The sequence below is a fragment of the Hakea prostrata genome, chromosome 11 (genome assembly GCF_041222555.1).
Source record: "Hakea prostrata isolate BN-2017 chromosome 11, UWA_Hpros_2, whole genome shotgun sequence".
Classification (NCBI taxonomy): Eukaryota; Viridiplantae; Streptophyta; class Magnoliopsida; order Proteales; family Proteaceae; genus Hakea; species Hakea prostrata.
In genome coordinates, this window is record NC_142610.1 from 18413711 (window position 1) to 18437902 (window position 24192).

The 24192-nt window shown below is 40.2% G+C and overlaps 1 protein-coding gene across 2 annotated transcripts in view; it reads left to right on the plus strand.

Moving 5' to 3' along the window:
- Positions 1–1016: 1016 nt before the first annotated feature.
- The window catches only part of LOC149000562 (uncharacterized), a 30138-nt gene continuing 6962 nt past the window's right edge, over positions 1017–24192 (plus strand). For both annotated transcript variants that reach the window (XM_089139656.1, XM_089139657.1), the window contains exons 1-3: positions 1017–1766; positions 2792–2894; positions 2975–3040. In XM_089139656.1, coding sequence (XP_088995782.1) covers positions 1220–1766; positions 2792–2894; positions 2975–3040 — 716 coding nt within the window. In that variant the 5' untranslated portion in view covers positions 1017–1219. The remainder of the gene's footprint in view (positions 1767–2791; positions 2895–2974; positions 3041–24192) is intronic.

Consider the following 24192-nt stretch of genomic DNA (forward strand, 5'->3'; position numbering starts at 1 on the left):
TTGATATCCACTGGAAATTTTCATCTTCGTTTATTGATTCGAAAAAACTTTTAAAATTAGAAAGTTCAGAATGATTTTATTCAATTTTTTTTCCCAAGTTGTGATTTATAGTTTCTACAAAATTCGTTTATTTCCTTTTTAGATTGAATTTATAAATTTTATGAAATCAAAATATCATATATGATGTTTACAAAGAAGAAAACTTACAAGGACTTTCTTTATTTGTTTTCATAATTCATAACTTGTGATTTGTTTTTTATTCGAAATCTGTAACGGTTAGATAATATTGAGAATAACGAAGGCCTCGATGATACCAAGAGCAAGTATGAGTGGTTGAGATAGCCAATCATAGGAAGTAATGGCAAATTTAACATTTTCTTCAGAGGACGGGGGATAGGATATTAATATGCCTCAACAAGAGTTGAACCTACGACCTCTTCACTAAGAAGTGTTTGTTTCACCACTATAATAGCTTTGCATTGGCTGATCACACTGAACATTAGTTCATTGAAGAGTTCCTCCATTATGCGGGAGTGAATTTTGCCAACATAGAGCTGTTCTGGTGGTGAAATTAACACCTCTTAGTAAAGAAGTCAAACCCACTTTAGTTCATTGAAGAGTTCCTCCAGATGAAAGTCTTACCATTATGCAGGAGTGAATTTTGCTAACGTAGAGCTGTTCTAGTGGTGAAACTAACACCTCTTAGTAAAGAAGTCGTGGGTTTGACTCTTGCTGAGGCATATTGATATCCCCATCCTCGGCTTAATACGCCCCTTTATAAAAAATAAAAAAAAAGTAAAATTGGTATTCACTATAGTTTTAGTAAATAAGAGTATTTTATTCAACTTCTTAAATATATCAAATGTGAACATCCAATCAACATGTTTAGAACTGAGAGAGGCAGAAATAATTTAATAAAGAACACAATTTAATTAGTAATTAAGGTATAATACAGGGCCAACACTAATTATGAAGTCTCAATTTATTTAACTTAAAAAAAAAAAAAATCTGGAACTAAGAAACAGCTACTTGGAATCAGGTCTGTTTACCATAAAAACATAAACTAGATTGGTTCATCGTCAAGTGCAATTGATGTTGGAAAACTGAAATCTTTTTGTGAACTCGTTGAGATCCAGTTTAAAACATAGCAGATCTCTTTGTGTCAATATAAAGGAGCAACTTCTGAAGATTCGTTAAGAAAAAAAACGGTTGAGGGAAAATGGGTAAAGCTTCAGTAATCATCTACATTTCCGTAGCTCTTCTGCTACTCTTCCTCATATCACACTCTCCTAAAGGACCCAAAGACCACAGCCATCGCCGCCTGAAGCTCCGCTCAACATTCAACTTTGACAGGAAACATCACGAACCAGTTGTATTCGACCCTATGATCGCAGACATTGAACGTCGCCGAGAGGACAGAGAATGGGAAAAGAAATATATCGAGCATGCCCATAAAGAATTCCTAGAAGAAGCTCCGGCAGCTGAAGGTCAACCAGAATGGGAAGATTTCATGAATGCCGAGGACTATCTAAACGATGAGGAACGCTTCAATATTACTAGTAGATTGCTGTTGCTGTTTCCGAAGATAGATGTCGATCCAGCTGATGGGTTTGTGTCGGAAAAGGAGCTGACGGAATGGAATTTGCAGCAGTCGGAGAGGGATGTGATGCACAGGACTGAGAGGGATATGGAACTTCATGATAAGAATCGGGATGGGTTCGTTTCGTTTGCTGAGTATGAGCCCCCAAGTTGGGTTGCGAAATCAGGTAACTTGCTTTTTTTTTTTTTGGAGCAATTCTGAAATCTTATGATTTGGGTTTTAGAGTCTGGTTTCTATTGGCAATTATTGTACCATTTTACTTTAATAGAATTTTGTGATGAACGCTTTTTTGGGTAATATATTTTATGATGAATGACTGCGCCCTTATGAAAACAATTGGTTCTTTAGGCAATTTTATCTGTTTTAAGGGTTTGTTGTTACTAAAAATTTTGTTCCGTAGGTTTGGATGATTGTTTGAACCAAGCTGATCATCTGGCCATAATTAAAAAGTAGCCAATGACCAGCAACAAACATCAGAACTTGGCTTTTGTTGTTTGAGAAGCTGTTCTCTGCTTCACTGGAGTCCCCAGCTTCCATTCGAAAGAAATGTTCATTGAAGAAGTGGAGTAAGCCTTCCAAACTGTTGCATCATCCATTCACAATAAGTCTTGAACCAGTCTGATATGGAGTTGTAATTCTGAACTACTGGGGTTGAAATTTGAGGAACTATTGTATCCTTTGTAAATTCACCCTCCTGTCTAGACCCTCTAAATTTAAGCCATCACAGAACACCATTTTTTCTGAATACAGTATCTGTCCTTTGCTTAGCTCAATAGCCAAGGAGAAGCTGTCGAAATTTAGCTCTAGCAAATCTTTTAGTGCTGCAAGGAGAGGCGAGGAGGACTACAATTGCAACTAATGTAAACAGAGGAAGAGCAACAACAATGGCCTGATAACCTCAATGTATAGAGGCACAGGGTATCCCTTAAAAAATTAGTGCTTTAGATGCTCAACATGCCAGCTGTACATGGAGTCTGGTGAAAAATATGTGGGCAAATAGGGGAGGGTCTACTGTCTAACCAGTAACTGGTAACATTTTGCATTCTATTCCTTAAGGTTTAGGCTTTGTTTTTCTACTTGGCTTTGGGTTATCTTTTGTTATTGTATGAGTTATCATGGCTAGCTGGATGCTTGTGCTTCCTCAACTCTGGATTTTGTAGTACTGTTTTCTTATTCATCTTCACATGCCAGATAATGCTTCATTTGCGCATGATATGGGTTGGTGGAAAGAGGAACACTTCAATGCTTCAGATGCAGATGGGGATGGTCTTCTGAACCAAACCGAATTTAATGAGTATGATCCTACTTGTCTGGATATTTTCGGGTTCTTTGTTCATAATTTTCGTCTGATCTCTTTTGTGCTTGATTTTCTAGCTTCTTGCATCCAGCTGACAGCAATAACCCAAAACTAATTCGGTGGTTGTGCAAGGAGGAAGTAAGGTATATGATTATTCCTCACATTACAACATTATTCATTACTCGTTGAGTTTATTTATGTCATTTTCATACTGTTAGTCCTTTAAATTCCTGGAAGGTGGAGTAGCCATGATGCATGTTCTGCATAAAAAAAGAATTTAATGAGGCATTGTATGATCAAGTTTCTCAGGATAACGTCTGGAACTCTTGGAAGTGAAAATCCAGTAATGTGTAGCTAATGGTTTCTGTTTAGATGAAATAACTTGATGCATTATTCAAACAGAAGAAAGGGAGCAAGATGTACCTGCAATTTGGGCTGGTCTAGTTTTATACTGAACTACTTCTGCGGTTCAAACTTGAACAATGGCAGTTTAATTTTCTTATTTAATTGTGATTTTTGATGTTACTAGGGCTGGGATATATCCAGATGTAAAAAACCAGCCCAAGTCTCAATCAAAGAATAGTCAAATTAATTTGCATGTTTGTGTGACAAGAAGTATTAACCAGCTTGTAGATATTATCTAGAGTCTTTGAAAATGTAATTTCAGTGAACAAGCTAGATGTATTGATGGATGAGTAAGTCCTTGAAAATAGAGAGTTCATTCAAATAGTCTGCAAGTCTTGAACTAGGTATGAATGTGACAATGAGAGTCTAATAGAGTCCTCCAAGCCATTCAATAAAAGGGATTACCTTTGAGAATTTAGTGAGAAAGAAATCATGCAAGTGTTATTATGTTGCCACTGCTAATCCTAGTACTTGAAGGTGTGCATTCGTCAACAACTTTGGATCGGACACTTAGATCGAGCCCTATCTGAGGTGGACTTCTCCCATTCTCACCCGTTTCATATCCCCACACTTTTAAACATAGTTGTCATGTTTTCTTCGCAATCCAAAACCGTTGCTGGGGGCCTAGATGCAAGGCAAAACCGACAAGGGGGCTACCCACACAACTAAGGCATTGCCCAGGTGACACACCTTGAAAGTATGCTTATACTACTTGTATTGTTATCCACACACTACCAATCTACTGGCCTTGGCTACATCAGTTTAGTATCAACTCACTGCGTGTGCAGCTCCCTTTGTTTCAATATTTTGGCAATTGAAGTGGAAAGGAATATTGGGTTTGATTCATGGACATGAAACATGATGAGTTGCTGTTGCAAATTTTATGACAACTTGATGATGTTATCAACCAAGTTGCCAATCTGGAAGCAGAAGACCACAATATTCATTCAGTTTAGCAAAAAATGTTGGTGGCTTGTCTTGGACTAGGAAGGGAATGGACTCCATTAGCCATTCTCTAATCTATCCCTTCAAGTACAGGCTGCACTTGTATTTGCACCGCTAAGGAAAATGGGAGAGCAGTCAATGAAAAAGGGAGTCAAGTTGAGGATAAAAGTGAAGAACTGAAGACTTCATAGTTGTGTCCAACAATACTGGGGCAGAGTTTGATGATTCTGGCAGAAGATCTATACTGGTAGAAGGTTCTCACTTGGAAGTATATATTGATTAGCATGAAGTAAACAAGGTTGAAAAATGGTGGAAGTTGAGGTAGTGGTTGTGAACGACTATATAAATGATGAACAACATGAAGCCTTGATGACTCATGATGCTGCTTATGTTGTCAAAGAATTTTTTGAGTTTGTGATTACTTTCCATTTCTTTGAAGAAAAGACCCCCAAGGTTGAAGATTATGGTCCTATTGTTATCTAGCTAGTGTGGGACTAAGTTTACACCGCCTCGCTGAACTCCCAGGCCTCTTGATACTAAACTGCCTCTTTGTGGGGACACCTTGCTGATCTCCCAGGCATGCCCGTTCTATGCCATCTTATTGGGACACTAACCTAGCCACTCTAGGATGGCTTAAGCATTTTTGAAATTGAAAAAAGGAGGAAAAAAGAAAAAAAAAAAAGAATCAGTAAAGTTTATTTTGTCTAAACATAGAAATCGAGTGTAGGATTTAACTTTTAATTTCTTGCCTTTCAAGGACCTCTGAGTGCTACCCTCAATTATACCACTTTTAAATTTGAACCGTTCTTATTGACACTTCAAATAATTCTCTTCCATTGCAATTGTGAACTCCTCTATAGATGGCTAGCATGTCAATTTGCTAAGGCTGATAATTCCTCTTCTTTTCTTGCAAAATCTACCATCGGAGCACCTTTTTCCTCATGAATCAGTCCCCAATAGGTTGGAATGAGTTAGCTAGCTTGCCATCATGATGCAAAGAAGCCATATGACACTCAGCCTAACCACGAGCAAGGTTTTGGAATCTTGATTATCCATTGAATCAGCACCTTACAATTTTCAGCAAGAGGCATTTGTAGCAATTTCTCCTCCTGATAGAACTAGGGCCCCACATTTAGTTTCCACATCTTCCATGATTTGAGCTACTGCTCGATCTGGTCCTTGTTTATTTCAAAAAAATTTGAAGTTTCTTGCTGTCCAAAGTTGGTAAATGGTAGCACAAAAAGCAAGCTTGCCTATAGTCACAACATTCTCCCCCTTATTTTCCCAAACTCAAATGCATATGGTAGCATCCAATGCTCTACTTGGAATTCTTCCATCCTTGAAATAATTTTCCAATGATACACTTCCACACTATCACCAAAAGGTACACTTAGAAAAGAGATCATTGTTGTTTTCATCTTTGTCCAGCAAAGGCTGCAATGGAGGTTGTAGTTGCATGATTCTTTTAATCAATATATCTCTAGTTGGCAAGGCATCCCTTATGCATCTTCAAGTGATAGAGGATTGTCTTGGAATGTATCCTTTAAATCAAACAGCTTCCCACCAGCATACCTCTACCAATTTCCTTCTGATAGCTTCCCCCAGCTGATTTGGTTGTGAATTGGCCAGTTGTATTTCTTTTCCAAAGAATCATACCCAATTATGTATGGTGCCTCTTCTTAGCATTAGGAGGCTCCCTCCACACAAAGGATACAGACATACAAGGTATTCATTGCCTATTCCTCATGTGGCTCTCTACCATCACCATCTGTTTAGTTCCAAATCTGTCTCTGATTTTGTCCCCTGACCTTTTGATAAGAGATCCTTCATTCTTCCTGTTGTCATGCCACATTCTGGTGTGCTTCTTATCCCCAATCAAATGCTCATAAGAGGTTTAGCTTTATCTTTATACTTAAGAACTTTCTTCCGAACCTAAGAGCAGTTAGTTGGAGGCCTTGCTGACCATATAGAGTCCTGCTTCAAATACCTATTGTACACCAAGTGCACCCATATACTGTCCTTTGTGGACTCTATCCAGCAGATCTCTTTCATGTTACCAGCCATACCCATATCCTTTATGTGTTTAAACCCCACCCCTCCTTCACTCTTTGGTCTACATACGTTATACCAGGCATCAAGTGTGTCCTTTCCAAAAAGGGGGCCAATCTCTAGGAAATTTGTGAAAAGGGATTCCGGATCAGAGATTAGCTTCTTTTCGTAATACCCTATTGCTATTGACGAGGTCTTTATGGGAAATTCTCAGTTGGAAAATGTTGTTTGCAAAGCATAAATTGCCCTATGGCTTACTTCTAGCAAGGTTTTGAAGTTGGAGAATGTTCTCCATGCACCAGATATAAGACGAAACCTGATCTCTGGTCTGCTTCTGAACAAAACTAGGTTCAAACTCTCATTTGAGGCTGACAAAGTAGTTCTCTTAAAAAATGATGTATTTGGTGGAAAAGGTTATCTAAATGATGGGCTCTTTGTATGAAGTGTTTTTGAATTAATAAATACTCATGATTTTGCTTATGTTCTTGATTCCCGTTATCTATGGTATGGTAGATGAGGTTATGGCAGTGCACCTTATATATCTCAATTATGTAAGTTGGGACTTGGGTATTGTACATAATGTTAAATCACCACTGACTAAGTTTCAAGTTTGTGTTGAGGCTAAGTTTACCAAAAAACCTTTTAAGTCGGTCGATAGGAAAACAAATTTGTTAGATTTGGTGCATAGTGATTTATTTGAATTCAAATCACAAGAATCAAGAGGTGGTAATAAGAAGGTGATCACCTTTATAGATGACCATTCCAAATATGCTATGATATATTTATTAAAAAGGATGAGGGCTAATAGCATTTTTGTCTTATAAAATAGAAGTAGAGAATAAATTTGGCATAGAAATTAAAAGACTAAGGATTGATAGAGGGTCAGAATATTTTAGTCTTAGTAAATTCTTTGAAGAGAATGACATTATTCATTAAACTACTATCCCATATCAACTAGAGTCTAATGGGGGTAGCAGAACGAAAAACCCGTTCATTAAAAGAAATGGTGAATGCAATGTTGATGAGTTTCAACTTACCTCTTGATGTGTGGGGGGATGCAATTTTGACCTTATGTTATGTATTAAATAGAATTCCCCATAAGAAGACTGGGACGATACCATGTGACAAATGGTATGGGAGGAAACCTGGTGTGAAGCACTTAAGAACATCGAAATGTTTGGTTGAAGTGGCAATTCTAGAACCCAAGAAACAAAAGATTGGTCCTAAGACCGTTGACTGTATATTTATAGGATATGCAACGCATAATTCTGCATATTCTTGCATGGTGATAAGAACCATTGAAGATATTTGTGAAGAAAATTCAATTATTGAGTTGAGGGATGCTGAATTCTTTGAAGAGATATTTCCTTTCAAATCTAATAAGTTTTGATGAGGAAAGAATAAATAAACCAGAATCAGTTCGGTTTAAACCCAGTTCGATCAGAACGACTAGACCAGTTCGGTTCAAACTTAGTCCGACCAGATCGGACCAAGTTAGACCAACCAAGTCAAGGTCGGTTGGATGAATATAAAGTTGAATAAAAAGGTAAATCTGAATAAGATTCTAGCCAAAGAAACAGTATTCAACCAGGACTCTACTACTTGTGTTCGAGTAGGGCTCAAGGACTAAGATTCTAATCACAACCTAACGAGGGTTTGAGTCTCATTCAAACTCGTACATAGAAAATCTATAAAAAGGTAAAGGAGCACAAGAGAAAGGTACGCTGAATAGAATTATCACTTCGTATTATTATTGTTCATTACTTTCTTGTCTTCCTTAGTCGGATTTCTAACTAGATCGTCGGAGGTGAAAACTCGACCTCCACGGTCGAGCTCATCTGTGCAGGTTTAACCGGCTGAAGGGACGAACAGGATTGTGCAGCAACAATTGGCGCCGTCTGTGGGAACTTGATCAAAAGGCTATTATGAAGACAAGATCAGGTTTGGTAATCGAAGAGGTGTCTGGTGGAGAAAAGGAGGTCGACCAGGTTGGGATGGAAAAAATTCCCGAACTCCAGATTCAGCAAGATTCTCCAATTCTCCCAGACACACCAGCAAATCCATATGCGACAACGCATCAAATTGTCGTAGTTCAAAAGGAATAAGTTGAGATGAGAAAAGAAATCTCATCCTTAGGCGAGTTGATCAGGATGGCCATACAACACATAATTGCTCCAGAAGCAGATTCTCAGAAAAAACAAAAAAGTCTCGAGGAGAGCAGGCGTAGCCGACCACCCGTGATCGACCAAATCCCTCAACAATCTCAAAAAGAGCTGGCAAAATCTCAAGCCGCGAAAGAGGTTATTCCAGAAAAGAATCCCCCGGTCAACGACGACGGAGATCGAGGGAGCAGTACGGATCCAGCAAAAGCTTTAAAGGACAAAAAGAATCATAATGGTTCAAAGAAGCGGGATGACGAGATGAATAAGCGCATCGCCGACCTTGACGAAACAGTCAAAAAAGCGTTAAAGCTTGGAAAAGAAGAGGTATACGCCGTCTTACAGGAGGACCCTTTCGTCAAAAGTGTCTCGGAAGCAGAGATGCCAATAGGTTTCAAATGTCCGACCTTCAAGGCGTACGACGGATCGAAGTGTCCTAAGCACCATATCACCCATTATAAGTCTGTCATGTCTACTTCTAGACATAATGAGGCAGCCATGTGCCGCAGTTTCCCAGCATCACTGATCGGAGCTGCATTAGATTGGTACCAAGCTTTGCCTCGTGGCACAATAAAAAGTTTCAAACATCTAGGTCGGACTTTCTTATTGCGTTTCCAAAGCGGAGTAGAAACCAAAAAAAGAGAAGACACCTTGTTCGCTGTAAAACAAGGGCGAACGGAGTCCATTAGAGATTTCCTTGAGAGATTCAATAAACTGACCATGCAGATTGAAAATCTGGATGAAAAGATAGCTTTCCACGCCTTGTACCAAGGACTCACCCATGAAGGCCTACTTGAGAGACTTTTGAATGGCATGCCTGAAACGTATAACGCTCTCCGTGAACGATGCCACAAGCAAGCGGAGATATCAGAAACAATTGAATCTCGAAAAAAGGAGCATCCGACCTTGGAGGCAAGAGTGAACAAAGAAAAGTACCAACCTGTCAGAAGATCGACCATAAACCCTACCAGGGATGGTCGACCTGAACAGGAAAGGTTACCGGCCATGAGGAGATCGGAAATCCTGATGCAGATTAAAGATCGAGGAATCCTCCAACAGCCCGAAAAGTTACATTCTCGACCAGGAAATCGGGACAAAAGCAAATATTGCGACTTCCACAAAGATCACGGACACTGGACAGATGACTGTCGACAACTAAAAGAAGAAATTGACAAAATCATCGATCAAGGGCGGCTCGTAAAATACCTCAAACCTACCTAGCCTGATCAAAAGCAAGTAGAAGGGGGTAGGAAGAGGCATAGATCTCCGAGCAGAGAAGGACGCCAAAACAAGTCCCGACCACGAGAAGGAGGAGATAATCAAAAACGACCACCAATATTTACTGTATTCGGTGGTCCAACTGAGGAGTCCAGTAGACAAGCCAAAAGAAAAGCACGATATGTGGGGAATGCCGAGCTTGAGAAACCAGGTGAGAAGATCACTTCAAAACCAATCACCTTCTCAACCAAAGATAAGCAGGGGGTAAACACTCCCCACGACGATGCCCTTGTCATCAAAGTCACTCTGGCCGGAACAGAGGTCCATAGAGTCCTAGTAGATACTGGGTCATCAGCAGATATCTTGTCGTTAGAAGCTTTCCAAAAATTACAGCTAGACGAGAAAATGCTGATCCCTTGTGGGACGCACTTGTACGGTTTCACGAGAACCTCAACTCGAGCGAGAGGGCACCATCGATTAGATCTTCGTATTGGTGAACACCCCAGAGACAGGGTCGTCCAAACAAATTTTATGGTCGTCCGAGATTTGTCAGCTTATAATATGATCTTACGACGACCAACCCTTTGTACCCTGGAGGCGGTAGTATCATCCTTACACATGAAGATGAAATTCCCAACAAAAAAGGGAATATGAGAATGTTTCGCCGACTAAAAGGGAAGCAGGCAGAGCTACGCCAATTACATGAGAAAGAGAGTAAAAACAAGCTCTACCATGGCGGTCGAAGTTAGAGATGATCGTGATGAAGAAAATATGCAAAGAGCCGAACCGGTAGAAAAATTGGAAAAGATTATGCTGAATTCAAGGGAAGATTAGGGAACTATGATCGGAGCAGAACAAGAAGAAGGATTTAAAAATAGTCTAACCAGCTTTCTACAGAAAAATACTGACGTCTTTGCATGGTCAGCCGAAGACATGCCCGGAATCGACAGAAAAGTAGCCGAGCACAGGTTAATTATTGACCATCAGGCAATTCCAGTAATACAAAAAAGAAGAAATTTTTCTCTGGAAAAGCATGAGGCAATCCAAACAGAGGCTCAGAAGCTAAAGCAGTCCGGATTCATTAAACCCATCGACCACCCAACTTGGTTGGTCAATGTGGTGATGGTAAAAAAGGCCACCGGAAAATGGAGAATGTGCACAGACTATACCGACCTCAACAAAGCCTGTCCGAAGGATTGTTATCCTCTACCAAGGATAGACTTGCTCATCGATGCAACCGCCGGGCACGAGATGCTCAGTTTCATGGACGCCTATTCAGGATACAACCAAATCTTGATGAACCCAGACGACCAGAAACACACGGTATTCATGACGACAAGGGATAGTTATTATTACAAAGTAATGCCCTTTGGTCTAAAAAATGCTTGGGCAACCTACCAGCGAGCGGTCAACAAAATTTTCGAACAACAGATAGGCAGGAATATGGAGGTATACGTTGATGACATGCTGATAAAGAGCACATCTCAAATCAACCATCTGAAGGACCTAGCAGAAGTCTTTGAGGTACTCCAAGCATACAAAATGAAGCTTAACCCAGAAAAATGCGCTTTTGGAGTATCTTTAGGAAAATTTCTGGGGTTCATGGTATCCCAAAGAGGAATAGAAGCTAATCCGGAGAAGATAAAAGCCATATAAGAGATGAAACCACCAAAAAGCATCAAGGAAATACAAAGTCTCACTGGTCGGGTAGCAGCCTTAAACAAGTTCATAGCTCGGTCAGGAGAGAGATGTTCACCTTTCTTTCAAGCCTTAAAAAATATTTCCAAAAAGGGAGTACCAGAATGGAGTAAGGAGTGTCAACAAGCTTTCGAACATCTGAAAGAGAAGCTAACAACTCCACCCCTGCTCGTACGACCGACCACAGGAAAGGAACTGATCGTCTACTTGGCAACTTTACCCCTGGCTGTTAGTGCAGTACTCGTACAAGATGAAGGAAAACAGCAAAACCCAGTTTACTATGTGACCCATGTGCTCCTTGATGCCGAAACGAGATATCCAGAAGTGGACAAGCAAGCCTTGGCCTTGGTCATAGCAGCCGAAAACCGAGACCATATTTTCGGCCGCATCCTATTGCGGTATTAACAAATTTTCCCTTGAAGAAAATACCGCACCGGACCGACCTGGCCGGAAGAGCGGTATCATGGGCGGTTGAGCTAAGCGAGCATCAAATAGAGTTCCGACCAAGACCAGCTATTAAAGCTCAGGTCCTAGCTGATTTCATCCTTGAAACTTCTGAACCAAAGCATGAGCAAGAAGAAGAGGCCACTTCCGAAAGCATCAAAAGATGGATACTTTCAGTGGATGGTTCTAGAAACGCACAGGGGAGTGGAGCGGGATTGCTCCTTATCAGCCCAGGAGGATTCCAAATACGGTATGCACTACGCTTCCAATTCAAGGCCTCAAACAATGAAGCAGAATATGAAGCACTGATAGCAGGTCTTCGTATAGCAAAAGCCCTTGACATTCAAAACATCGAAGTTAGAAGTGACTCGCAACTAATTGTGAATCAAGTGAATGGGCTATATGAAGCAAAAGAAAAAAGGATGACAAAATATCTGACCATGGTCAACCAATACAGACAATTCTTCAAAAACATCCAAATCCAACAAGTCCCTAGAGAAGAAAATGAGCAGGCGGATGCCTTATCTAGGTTGGCTACGGATGAGATGGAAGCAGACCCGGTCGTATATATGGAAGAACTACAGTTTCCGAGCATCAATCTGACCGACCAGATGCACATACAGACCGAGCACGGTTGGATGACTCCAATAATCAATTATCTGGAAAGTGATTTACTACCAGAAGATCCAAAAGAAGCTAGAACTGTAAAGCAAAGAGCAGTCAGATACACTGTCAGGAATGAAAAGTTATACAAAAAGTCTCTCACCCGACCATTGTTACGATGTGTAGGGGCTCCTGAGGCAGCTATCATCCTAAAAGAAATTCATGAAGGAAATTGTGGAGGCCATATAGGAGCCAGAGCCTTAGCAGACAAGGTAATAAGGCAAGGATACTATTGGCCCACACTACAACAAGATTCGAAGGCTCACGTCCGCAAATGTGACAAGTGTCAGGCACATGCCAACATACCCCATGCTCCTGCAATGCCTCTGACATCAACTCTCTCTCCGATTCCATTCGCGAGATGGGGGATAGACCTGGTAGGAAAACTACCAAAGGCCACAGGAAGCAGAGAATACCTGGTGGTGGCAGTCGATTACTTTACTAAATGGGTGGAGGCTGAAGCACTGACGTCCATCAATACCGACCAGATGAAAAAATTCGTCACACATAACATCATGTATCGGTATGGTATCCCAAAAATCATTGTCACCGACCACGGTAAACAGTTCGAAAATGCTGAATTTGAACGTTTCTGTAAAGAGCAAGGTATAGAGCACCGTTGGTCTTCTGTAGCATATCCACAGAGCAATGGCCAAGTGGAAGTTACTAATAGATCAATGTTGGAAAGATTAAAGAAAAGATTGGACAAGTCTAAAGGCAGATGGGTAGAAGAGTTACCTAAAGTTCTGTGGTCTTACCGAACTACTGCCAGGACGACCACAGGCGAATCTCCATTCCGGCTAGCTTATGGAGTCGAAGCACGGATTCCCATAGAAGTTAAGGTCGGATCTATCAGAGAAGAAGAATTCAACGAAGAAGCAAACATCGAAGGAATGAGGGCAAACATAGACTTCATTGAGGAAGTCAGAGATAAAGCACAATATCGATTGGAGGAATACCAAAGACGCATTGCAACACATTACAATGCAAGGGTTAAAATGCGACAGTATCTCCCTGGCGATCTGGTCCTTCGCAAATCATCTGCTCTTGATCCTACAAATCAAGGAAAGCTTGCTCCAAACTGGGAGGGACCGTACATTGTAGTACAACAAGTTGCCCCAGGAGCATACAAGCTGCGAGATCCAGAGACCGGCCAACTCATACCTCGGACCTGGAATTCAAACAACTTGAGGAAATACTTCCAATAGTATAAAAGCCTCAACAAATTTTGGAATTTTCTTTCAGTTTTCGTCTTTAAATTGTTTAGATACTCACTATAATTGGTGATTCAGACATTTTGAATTTTTTGAATAAAGTTTTTGAAATTTCTACATATCATTACAGCTTAAGCTATAATACTTAGCTAAGATGATCATGGGGGTATTGACAAACAACTGAAATTCATCAACCGACCTACTAAGGTCGGAAAACAAAAGCCCTAAGTCACTTAGGCACAAAAAGCCCTAAGTCACTTAGGCACCAAAAGCCCTAAGTCACTTAGGCACCAAAAGCCCTAAGTCACTTAGGCACCAAAAGCCCTAAGTCACTTAGGCCACCGACCTACTAAGGTCGGAAAACAAAAAGCCCTAAGTAACTTAGGCAACAAAAGCCCTAAGTCACTTAGGCACCAAAAGCCCTAAGCAACTTAGGCACCAAAAGCCCTAAGCAACTTAGGCACCAAAAGCCCTAAGCAACTTAGGCACCAAAAGCCCTAAGTAACTTAGGCACCAAAAGCCCTAAGTCACTTAGGCACAAAAAGCCCTAAGCAACTTAGGCACCAAAAGCCCTAAGTCACTTAGGCACCAAAAGCCCTAAGTCACTTAGGCACAAAAAGCCCTAAGTCACTTAGGCCACCGACCTACTAAGGTTGGCACACAAAAAGCCCTAAGTAACTTAGGCACAGAAAGCCCTAAGTAACTTAGGCACCAAAAGCCTTAAGTCACTTAGGCACAAAAAGCCCTAAGCAACTTAGGCACCAAAAGCCCTAAGTCACTTAGGCACAAAAAGCCCTAAGCAACTTAGGCACCAAAAGCCCAAAGTTACTTAGGCCACCGACCTACTAAGGTCGGACAACCAAAAACTCTAAGCAACTAAGGCACAAAAGTACTCAGATACTTAGGCGACCGATCTACTAAGGTCGATAAGTAAAAGCTCCCCGAGCACAAGAAGATGCTGCTTGGAAAGAAAGGAATAACGATTGACCAAAAACATCTTTGGAGATTAAAATAATATTTCATTCCATACCAAAAAATTATCCATACACATTCTTTCAAGAAAGCTCAAGGACGATAATAAATCAAGTTTACAGAAAGACTAAGATTTACTATCTGGCTTCTTCAGACTGGACACATTCTTTGACGTAGAGGTTCCCGAGCTACCAACCTCCGGCAAGGGATCCCAGTTGGAATCTAAAAACTCAGCCACTTCAACCGGTTGCGACTTAGGAAACCTTGCTCGGGAAGCACACCATGAAGGACGGGGGATCTTAAGGTCGTCAAAGATTCCAGGATCGATCAGCTCTTGAAATCGTTCCAAATCCAAGTCTTTGAAAGCTGCGATGATACCCTGGTAGGCATGACGCCGAGCATAAATATACCCGGGCGCAGCTACTTTGGCCATGAACTTCTTGCAGCTAGACGTCCTAACCCACCTCTTGATCACCTCAAAGCGAAGCTCGTTGGGGATATCTTCAAAAACATAAGGAGCTTTCTCCTCAACTGCTTTCATCAGCTTCGCCACTTGGTGATCCGAGCTCCCCAACTTAGCTCGGAGACTAGAAATCTCAGCATCTTTCCCGACTAAAGAGCCTTGGGTTTCTTCTAGGCTAGTTTGAAGAGAAGTTCTTTCAAGTTCCATGGCCTCATTTCTCCCTTTCAGAGCAGCAACCTCGCCGAGAAGGTCGGCCTCCCGAGCAATCAAAGAATCCTTGCTCGTCTTCAAAGATGATGCCTCTTTTTCCAATTCCTTAATGCGTTGCTCGGATTTCTGCAACGCAAAATAATCCTCCCGAGCTGAATGAATACTCTGACCCACAGATTGAGCCATGGCACAAGCCATCCTATAACCAAGAGAAAACTGGTTAAGGATACAATTACCAAAGGGATGAAATTTTCAAAAAGGGGCAGGAAGATCACTTACCTAACAGTGATAGCATGAGCTTTGAGACGACCAAAACTCTCCAAGTAAGCCATGTCGGCAGGGAGAAGAACTCCGGACATCCACTCGTTAGCAACTCGGGAAATGACAGAGGAAGTTCCCTCAAATACCGAGGAGCTAGCATCTAACGACCAATCAGGTCGGAGAATATTGGATGGCTGTGAAGCTCCAGCCTCAGACCTGGGAGTGTCTTTAAAAGACACCTCATCTCCCAAAGGGGGAGGAAACTCGGAATCCGAAGTCTTCTCCGAGCTGGACGCTTTCTTCGAAGGGCGGTGAGGTAGGTCACCAGGTTTCTCCTTGCGGACCCTGACTGCCTTTCCCTTAGGAGAGGAGACAGGACCAGTTGAAGCTTTATCCGATTTGGTCGGATGTTTCACCTCCACTTGCTGCATAGTAGCAGCGACCTCCTCAAAGTCATCCTCTCCGAGCATCACTGCATCATTTTTCCGAGTAAGATAACTTGGAACAAAAATGATAAAGAAACAAATAGACAAAAAGAGGAAAACTCTTCTTACCAGTCAAGAACCCCCAGTAATGAAGGATACTCGGATATTCCGGACAATATCCATTCACAGCAAGCAAGTTCCGATCTTCAGTGGGGATCATCCGAATTCGATCCCTTGCTTCCTGTTCAGAATGGGATAAAGGCAGAATGGCATTTGAATCCTCCTTAGGGTATTTGGGCCAAGAGGTCGGAAAGCTAGGGACAGAGGCAGACCAAACAAAGAAATAACGAGACCTCCAACCCTTGGTATTGGTTGGAAGAGTACCTGATCCTACAAAGTTACCCTCCCACCCAGTTTGCAGAGAAGTTCGTTTGGAGAGATAGAACCAACGACTCTGTTCTTGTTTTTTATACATAAAAAATTGAAGGAATAAAGGTAAGGTCGGAATGACACCGACCTCAGACTGCTTACAGAAACCCCAGAAACAAATTATGTTGCGCCAACTATTTGGCGCCAACATCCCTGGACAAATCCCAAAATGATTGAGCATATCAGAAAAAATTGGGTGTACAGGAAGTCTGAAACCACTGACAAAAGCATCTTCATACACTGCAAACTCACCAGAAGAAGGTCGGTGAGCCCGATCATGGAAAGAAGGAACCCTCAGTATGAAGCTATCAGGAATGGAATACCGAGCTCGGATGTCTCTCAAATCATTTTCGGTAAGCTCGAACGAATAAAAACTGGGACCCGAAGTACTGGGGTCGAAATCTATGTGTTCGGAAGTCCTAGGACGACTTCTCTCAAGAGCTAAGGCTGAAGAAGAAAGCTTAAGCAACCAACGTTTCCTGTTCGTACTGAACCGACTACGAATACTTAATGAAGTTAATTCAGCATCACTAAGTAGGTTGGGACGAGTACCAGGAGACAAGGTCGGATCAAGTTCAGTGTCACTCTCTGTGTCACTATATCCAGAAGAAGCAGCTCCACTGTTCTCAGAACGAACAGAAGAGCTCCCAGAAGATGGGGGGATAGGAGAAGATCTAGAGGGCCTAGAAGCTTTCTTCTTAACACCCATCATAAACAAGGAGTCTATACTAAGGCTAGAATTGCAGAAATGAAAGAACTGATAAGCAAAGCCCAAGGAAAATAAAAAGAACAGCACGCTTAGAATACTACCCCAAATGAAGAATAAAGTAGATAGAAATAACCAGAAAAGGCAGACGAACTTACTTGTGGCAAGAATTGAAGGAAGAACTCCTAAGAAGGTCGAAAAAAGGCACTTTAGAGAAACTGCAACTTCCGTCTTCTCCACAGGTGCAACAAGGGAAACAGTAAAAAGTGAAAGAAAAAAGGAAGTTCAAACCTATATACTCCCAAACAAATCCTGATCTAACGGATGAAAATGGAGGAATACGAAAAGTTTTTGATCTACTGACTTTAAAGCTTTCCATATCCAATGACCACGTATCAAGATTCTTCAGGAAGATTCCAATCCAACGCTGTTAATCTGGAACCAGAACGATTCGTCTTCTCAGACTTAAAAATCCCAAAAAGTCATTATGAAGGGTCATCATCTCCAGGCCACGTGTCATTACAGAGAATACGTGCAGAAGAACGTGCGCTGTCATTTCACATTTTACAACGCAGCACCCTGTCAGATGACGTCAGCCATAAAACCTCCAACGCCAGGGCGTGAATACACACAAGTAACAGTGGTTGGAAGTATGAACGTGCTCGGTCACCAAATCTTTAAAGCCCGAGCAAGATAAAGCTCGGACTCCAGAGACTCGGGGGCTTATGATGAGGAAAGAATAAATAAACCAGAATCAGTTCGGTTTAAACCCAGTTCGATCAGAAAGACTAGACCAGTTCGGTTCAAACTTAGTCCGACCAGATCGGACCAAGTTAGACCAACCAAGTCAAGGTCGGTTGGATGAATATAAAGTTGAATAAAACGGTAAATCTGAATAAGATTCTAGCCAAAGAAACAGTATTCAACTAGGACTCTACTACTTGTGTTTGAGTAGGGCTCAAGGACTAAGATTCTAATCACAACCTAACGAGGGTTTGAGTCTCATTCAAACTCGTACGTAGAAAATCTATAAAAAGGTAAAGGAGCACAAGAGAAAGGTACGCTGAATAGAATTATCACTATTCGTATTATTATTGTTCATTACTTTCTTGTCTTCCTTAGTCGGATTTCTAACTAGATCGTCGGAGGTGAAAACTCGACCTCCACGGTCGAGCTCATCTGTGCAGGTTTAACCGGCTGAAGGGACGAACAGGATTGTGCAGCAACAAGTTTGATAGTCAGATTGCAAGTAACAGCATGAATCATGAAAATGATTTAGCTCTAACTACTGAATTATCTCAAGATTAACGTAAGGCAGCGAAAAGGAATTAGTTCCTATTCCAAGTGAATATGAGGATCATCATGTATGGAAAAGCAAAAGACAAAGAAAGCTAAGTTTTCAACTGATTAGTAGTTAATTTATCTTATAGACAATGATCTTTGACATATAGTGAAGCAATCACTTCACCATGCTGTCATTTGGAAGGAAGCAATAAAGAGTGAACTTGATTCCATTATAGCTAACCATACTTGGGAATTACTAGATCTTCCTTAGGGCTCGAAAGTGTTAGAAATAAAGTGGATATTCAAAAGAAATTGAAACCTGATGATTCACTAGATATGTTTAAAGGCAAACTTGTTATTAAAGGCTTTTTAAAAAAAGGACATAGATTACTTTAATACCTTTGCACTTGTTGTAAGAATAACTATTGTGAGAATTCTTATGGCAATTGCATCCATCTACAATTTGGTGATACATCAAATGGATGTAAAAGTAACATTTCTAAATGGAGAATTGGAGGAAGAGATCTACATAAGACAACCAGAAGATTATGTAGCCCTTTGTCAACCTAATAAGGTTTGTAAGTTAGTCAAATCTTTGTATAGGCTAAAACAAGCACCCAAATAGTGGCATGAGAAATTTGATGTTCTTATTTTGAAAGGTTTTAGCATCAACAATGCTGAAACATGCTTGTATCATAAATCTCATCAAGGAAAGGGTGTTTTTATTATACTATATGTAGATGACATGTTAGGACCCATCGGCTAGCTTGGTTGACTAAGTTGTTTAATAAGATTATAAGCACATGGAAAATGCTAGATGAATAGAAAAGAAGTATCGTGGTTCCAATTTACAAAAATAAAGGAGATATTCAAAGCTATAATAACTATAGAGGCATTAAACTGATGAGCCATACTATGAAATTATGGGAGAGAGTAATGAAACCCGTTTGAGACACTTAAACCTCAATTATGGAGAACCAATTTGGGTTTATGCCGGAATGATCTATGACAAAGGCTACTTACCTAATTGGGAGACTTGTGGAAAGGTATAAAGAGTGTAGGAAAGACCTTCATATGATATTTATTGACCTAGAAAAAACTTATGACAGTTCCTAGAGCGTTGATTTGGCAAATACTAGAGAAAAGAAGGTTCGTAATTAAATATGTGGACATAGTTAAGGATATGTATAATGGTTCAGTGACAAGTATACGAACAATGGGGGGGCCAAAGTAATGAATTCCCAATTACAGTTGGGCTACATCAAGGATCAACTTTAAGCCCATATGTATTTGCACTTTATAATGGATGAATTAATCAAAGGCATTCAAGACGAGGTTCTTTGGTGTATGCATTTTGCTGATGATATTGTGTTAATAAATGAGAGTCAAGTAGGGATTGACACCTAGTTAGAATCATGGAGAGTAGCTTAGGAATCAAGGGGCTTTAAACTAAGTAGAATGAAGATAGAATATCTAGTTTATAACTTTAGTCATAATTGGGCAGACAATGAGATGGTGAAACTTGACAATAAGGAGATTCCTTAGAGTGATTGTTTTAGATACCTTGGTTCAATCATAAATAAAAGCGGTGATATAGAGGATGATGTTTCCCAAAGAATCAAAATAGGGTTGATGAAGTGGAGAGGTGTCTGGGATTATGTGTGATCGACGTATTCCATTAAAGTTTAAAGGAAAATTCTATAGGACTGTCGTTTAACCAACTATGATGCACGGTGCAAAGTGTTGGATTGTTAAAAAGAATCATATAGATAAACTCAATGTAGTAGAAATGATGATGCTAAGATGGATGAATAGCAAAACTAGGAAGATAGGATAAGGAATCATCATATTAAAGTTGGTCTGGAGTTGCTCTCATAAGTGATAAGCTATAAGAAAGTCGTTTGAGGTGGCACAACCATGTTCAACGGAGGCCTATAAATGCCCCTATACAGAGAAGTGATATAATCAAAATTGAAGGAACTAGAAGAGCTAGGGTTAGACCTAAGATAGCCTTAGGAGAAGTGGTGTGAAAGGATATGCATAGCTTGAACCTTGTATCTAGCATGACCTCAAACAGAATTGATTGGAGGGCAAGAATCCATGTAGCCGACCCCATTTAGTTGGGACAAGGCCTATTGTTGTTGTTGTTGTCGTTGTTGTTGTATGTAGGTGACATGTTAATCATGAGAACAAGCCTAGAAATAATTGATCAAATAGAGAAACTTGTTGTTTTTATTTTACACCAAAGATATGGGCATTGCTGATGTAATTCTAGGAATTAAGATCATAAAAAAAGAATGAAAAATTACTCTCTTAAGCTCATTATGTGGAAAATATGCTTAAGAAATTTGGTTTTTATGATTATAGTTCTCTCAAAACACCTTAAATCATGGCAAGTAATTTCGGCCTCTATGTATGGAGAATTTTTTTTGCAAAACATTGTCAAAGATAATGGCTTCTCGGCTGAGTCCTCTTTTGCCTAAGCTATTCGAGGAGCAAGGAGCTTTCCGGAAAGGTAAGATGATTTCGAAAATACGTCGCCCGAACTTACAAATATTTTACATTCTCCGTTAGAGGGGAGGGATGGGAATTAAGATTGATATTATGAAGGCATGATACCCTATCATGGGAGTTTTTATTCTTGGTCTTGAAGGCTTTGGATTTTCAAATAGATGGGTTGGTGGATTCATGAGATGCTTCAATCTACTAGAATCTCGGTTTATTGAATGGGGGACCAGTTGGATTCTTTGGAATTGAGAAAGGGCTTCGGCAAGGGGACCCTTTATCTCCTCTTCTTTTTCTTCTGCGAGAAGAGGTACTATGCGGGGGCATTCATTCTTTGATAGGGCTGGTGGTAGATTGAGAGCTTTGCCGCAGTCCCGGGGGAGTAGAAGTTCCTCCCGTTCGATGTATGTTGATGATATTTTTATTTTTTCAAATGCTTCTTTATGTTATGTTAAAGCTTTGAAAAATTTCTTATCGAAGTATCAAGAATTTTCGGGTCAACATATTAGTTTGGAGAAGAGTAAGCTTTTTCTTGGACGTGTGCCTCCTAGTCGAAAACGAGAAAATTGTGGACATATTAAATATCCCAATTGCTCTCTTTCCTACTCGATATCTGGGGATAGATATTTTTAAAGGAAGAGTTACTCGTGTTAGATTGATGTCAGTTTTAGACAAGATTAAGAATCGACTACAAGGGTGGTGTGGAAAGCTGTTATCTTTGGGGAGTAGAGTGGAGTTGGTACGTTCAGTTATTTCTAGCATGCCAATTCATAATTTTCCAGTGTCTTGGTGGCCTAGCTCTATTATTTCTCAGCGAGAGGCTTGGATGCGTAACTTCATTTGGACAGGGAGTATAGAGTTGTGAAGAAGGTTACAGTGTCTTGGGAAAAAGTATGTATTCCAAAATGTGAGGGTGGTTTGGGTATTCGAAGATTAAGAGATGTCAATTTTGCTTCCTTATGCAAGTTGGCTTGGACAATTAAACATAAACACTCTGTTTTTGCTCATTTTTTAAAGGGGAAGATGGTGGACAAAAGGGGAAATTTAAAGATTTATGGGCAGCAGTCCTCTTTGATGTTGGGATTGAGGAAGGTTTGGGGTTTTGTTCAAGCTAATGAACGGTGGTCGATTGGAAATGGTCAGAATATAAATTTCTGGTTTGACAGATGGTTGGGGAATTTTACCATTGCAGACTATGTTGGTATTCCTCTACATTTAAAGGGTCATTTGAAATTGACTATTGCAGATTGTTTACAGCAAGGGGAGTGGATATTTCCGTCAGTGGACAATGCCAAATTTCAAGAGGTAATCTCTCTTATTATGTTATATCCTGTACCTTGTGCTGGTTTTGTTGATGTTTGTCATTGGCAAGGTTCAGTGGGGGGAGAGTTTAGTTTTCGATCGGCATGGGATCTCTATCGTAGAAAAGGAGAACAACTGAAATGGGCTAAAAGTATTTGGAAGACTTCTTTGCAACCTAGACAACAAGTTTTTGTTGGAGACTTTTTCATGATAGGCTACCCGTTGATGCCTTGTTGACTCGGAAAGGGATTATGCCGGCCTCTCGTTGTAATCTATGTGGTAAAGTTTCGAGGACATAGGACATCTCTTTCTTCACCGCTCATTTTCACGTGGATGTGGAGAAGCTTTGCAGCAAAGTTTGGTTATAGTTGGACAAGAAAAGATTCGATTGTAGAGTCGTTCAAGGCTTGGAAACACCGGGCTCACAGCTCCTTCTGACGCTTGGATTAATGGATGTTGTTTGCTTTTATACTTTCTTTGGATGGTCCGCAATCAAATCCGGTTTGAAAATTTAAACTTCAGGACTAATGAGGTGATGAGTTTAATTTTTTCAGACTTAGTACATTTGGCTTTAAAATGGATGGAAGAAAAGTAACTCCTACCATTTTTTCGATGCAAGAAGACTGGGCCTTCACTTCTTTGTTTTTAGTGCTGCTCCTCCACAAGAAATTTTTGGTGTCCTCCCCCGTAGGTTGGGTTAAACTAAATATTGATGGGTCTTCTTTAGGCAATCCAGAAGGTCAGCGGTGGAGGAGTCTTTCGAAATGAAGTTCTTGTGGTGGTTTTCAATTTCAGTATTTTTAAATGTTAAAACCAACTTTGAGGCTGAATTGGAAACTTTCATTCACGGATTACGTTGGGCAAGGCATTTACAAATTAATAAGCTTTGGGTAGAAAGTGATTCAAAAGCCGTGGTGACTTTAATACAGCAGCAGAAAATACCTTGGTATATCTTTCATATGTGGAGAGAGTTACAAGAATATTTGTTGACTATAGATTGGAAGATTTCACATTGCTATCGTGAAACTAATACAGTGGCAGATTTTTTGGTAAATTCGGCAGCTAGAACAGGAATTTCTGATATTAACATTCCTTGGTCAGCTTCAATCCTTAATGAACTTGATATGGATGCCTCTAGACGTCCTAGATTTCGTTTTATAAGTTAGTGGTTACTAATCTGAGCAGGAACCAGTGAGGAAGGGTGTATTGGGGCAACCAGTTGTTGCGGGTAAGGGAGGTTGGTTCTTTATACGGTATTAATTGATGTATTTTTAATATTTCTTCTTCGCTTAATATAATGATCCTTTTAGCGAAAAAAAAATCTTTATAAAAATGTTGGAGAACCAGAGAATAAAAAAAGATACAGATTATCGGATCTGTAACTTATCTAATGGATTATCCTAGGCTTGATATTGCTCTAGCTGTTGGGAAATTGAGTTGGCATACTCATAATCCTAATTAAGAGCATTGGCTTGGAACTGAAATGTTGCTTCGTTATCTTAAGGGCACTATGCATTATAGGCTTCACTGTAGTGGAAATCCCTTTGTTTTGGATGGACATTGTGATGTTATTTGGATCTCAAATTCAAGAGAAACACTAGCCAATAGTGGATATGTATTTATACTAAATGGAGAAGCAACTATAAACCAGTTAAACAATCATGTGGATCTAATTCTACAATGGAAGCAGAATTCGTAGCTTGGAAAAAGGTTGGAAGTGAAGTCGAATGGCTTAAAAATTTGATTATAGATATACCTTTATGGCCCAAACCAATGTCACCTATATCACTTCATTGTGATAGTAAAGCGGCTACACCAAGGGCCAAAAATAGGGTATATAATGGGAAAAGAAGACATACAATATAGTAATGAATAATTGCAATTGATTATGTGAAATCAGAAAAGAATTTAGCTAATATGTTAACCAAAGTTATGCCTACAAA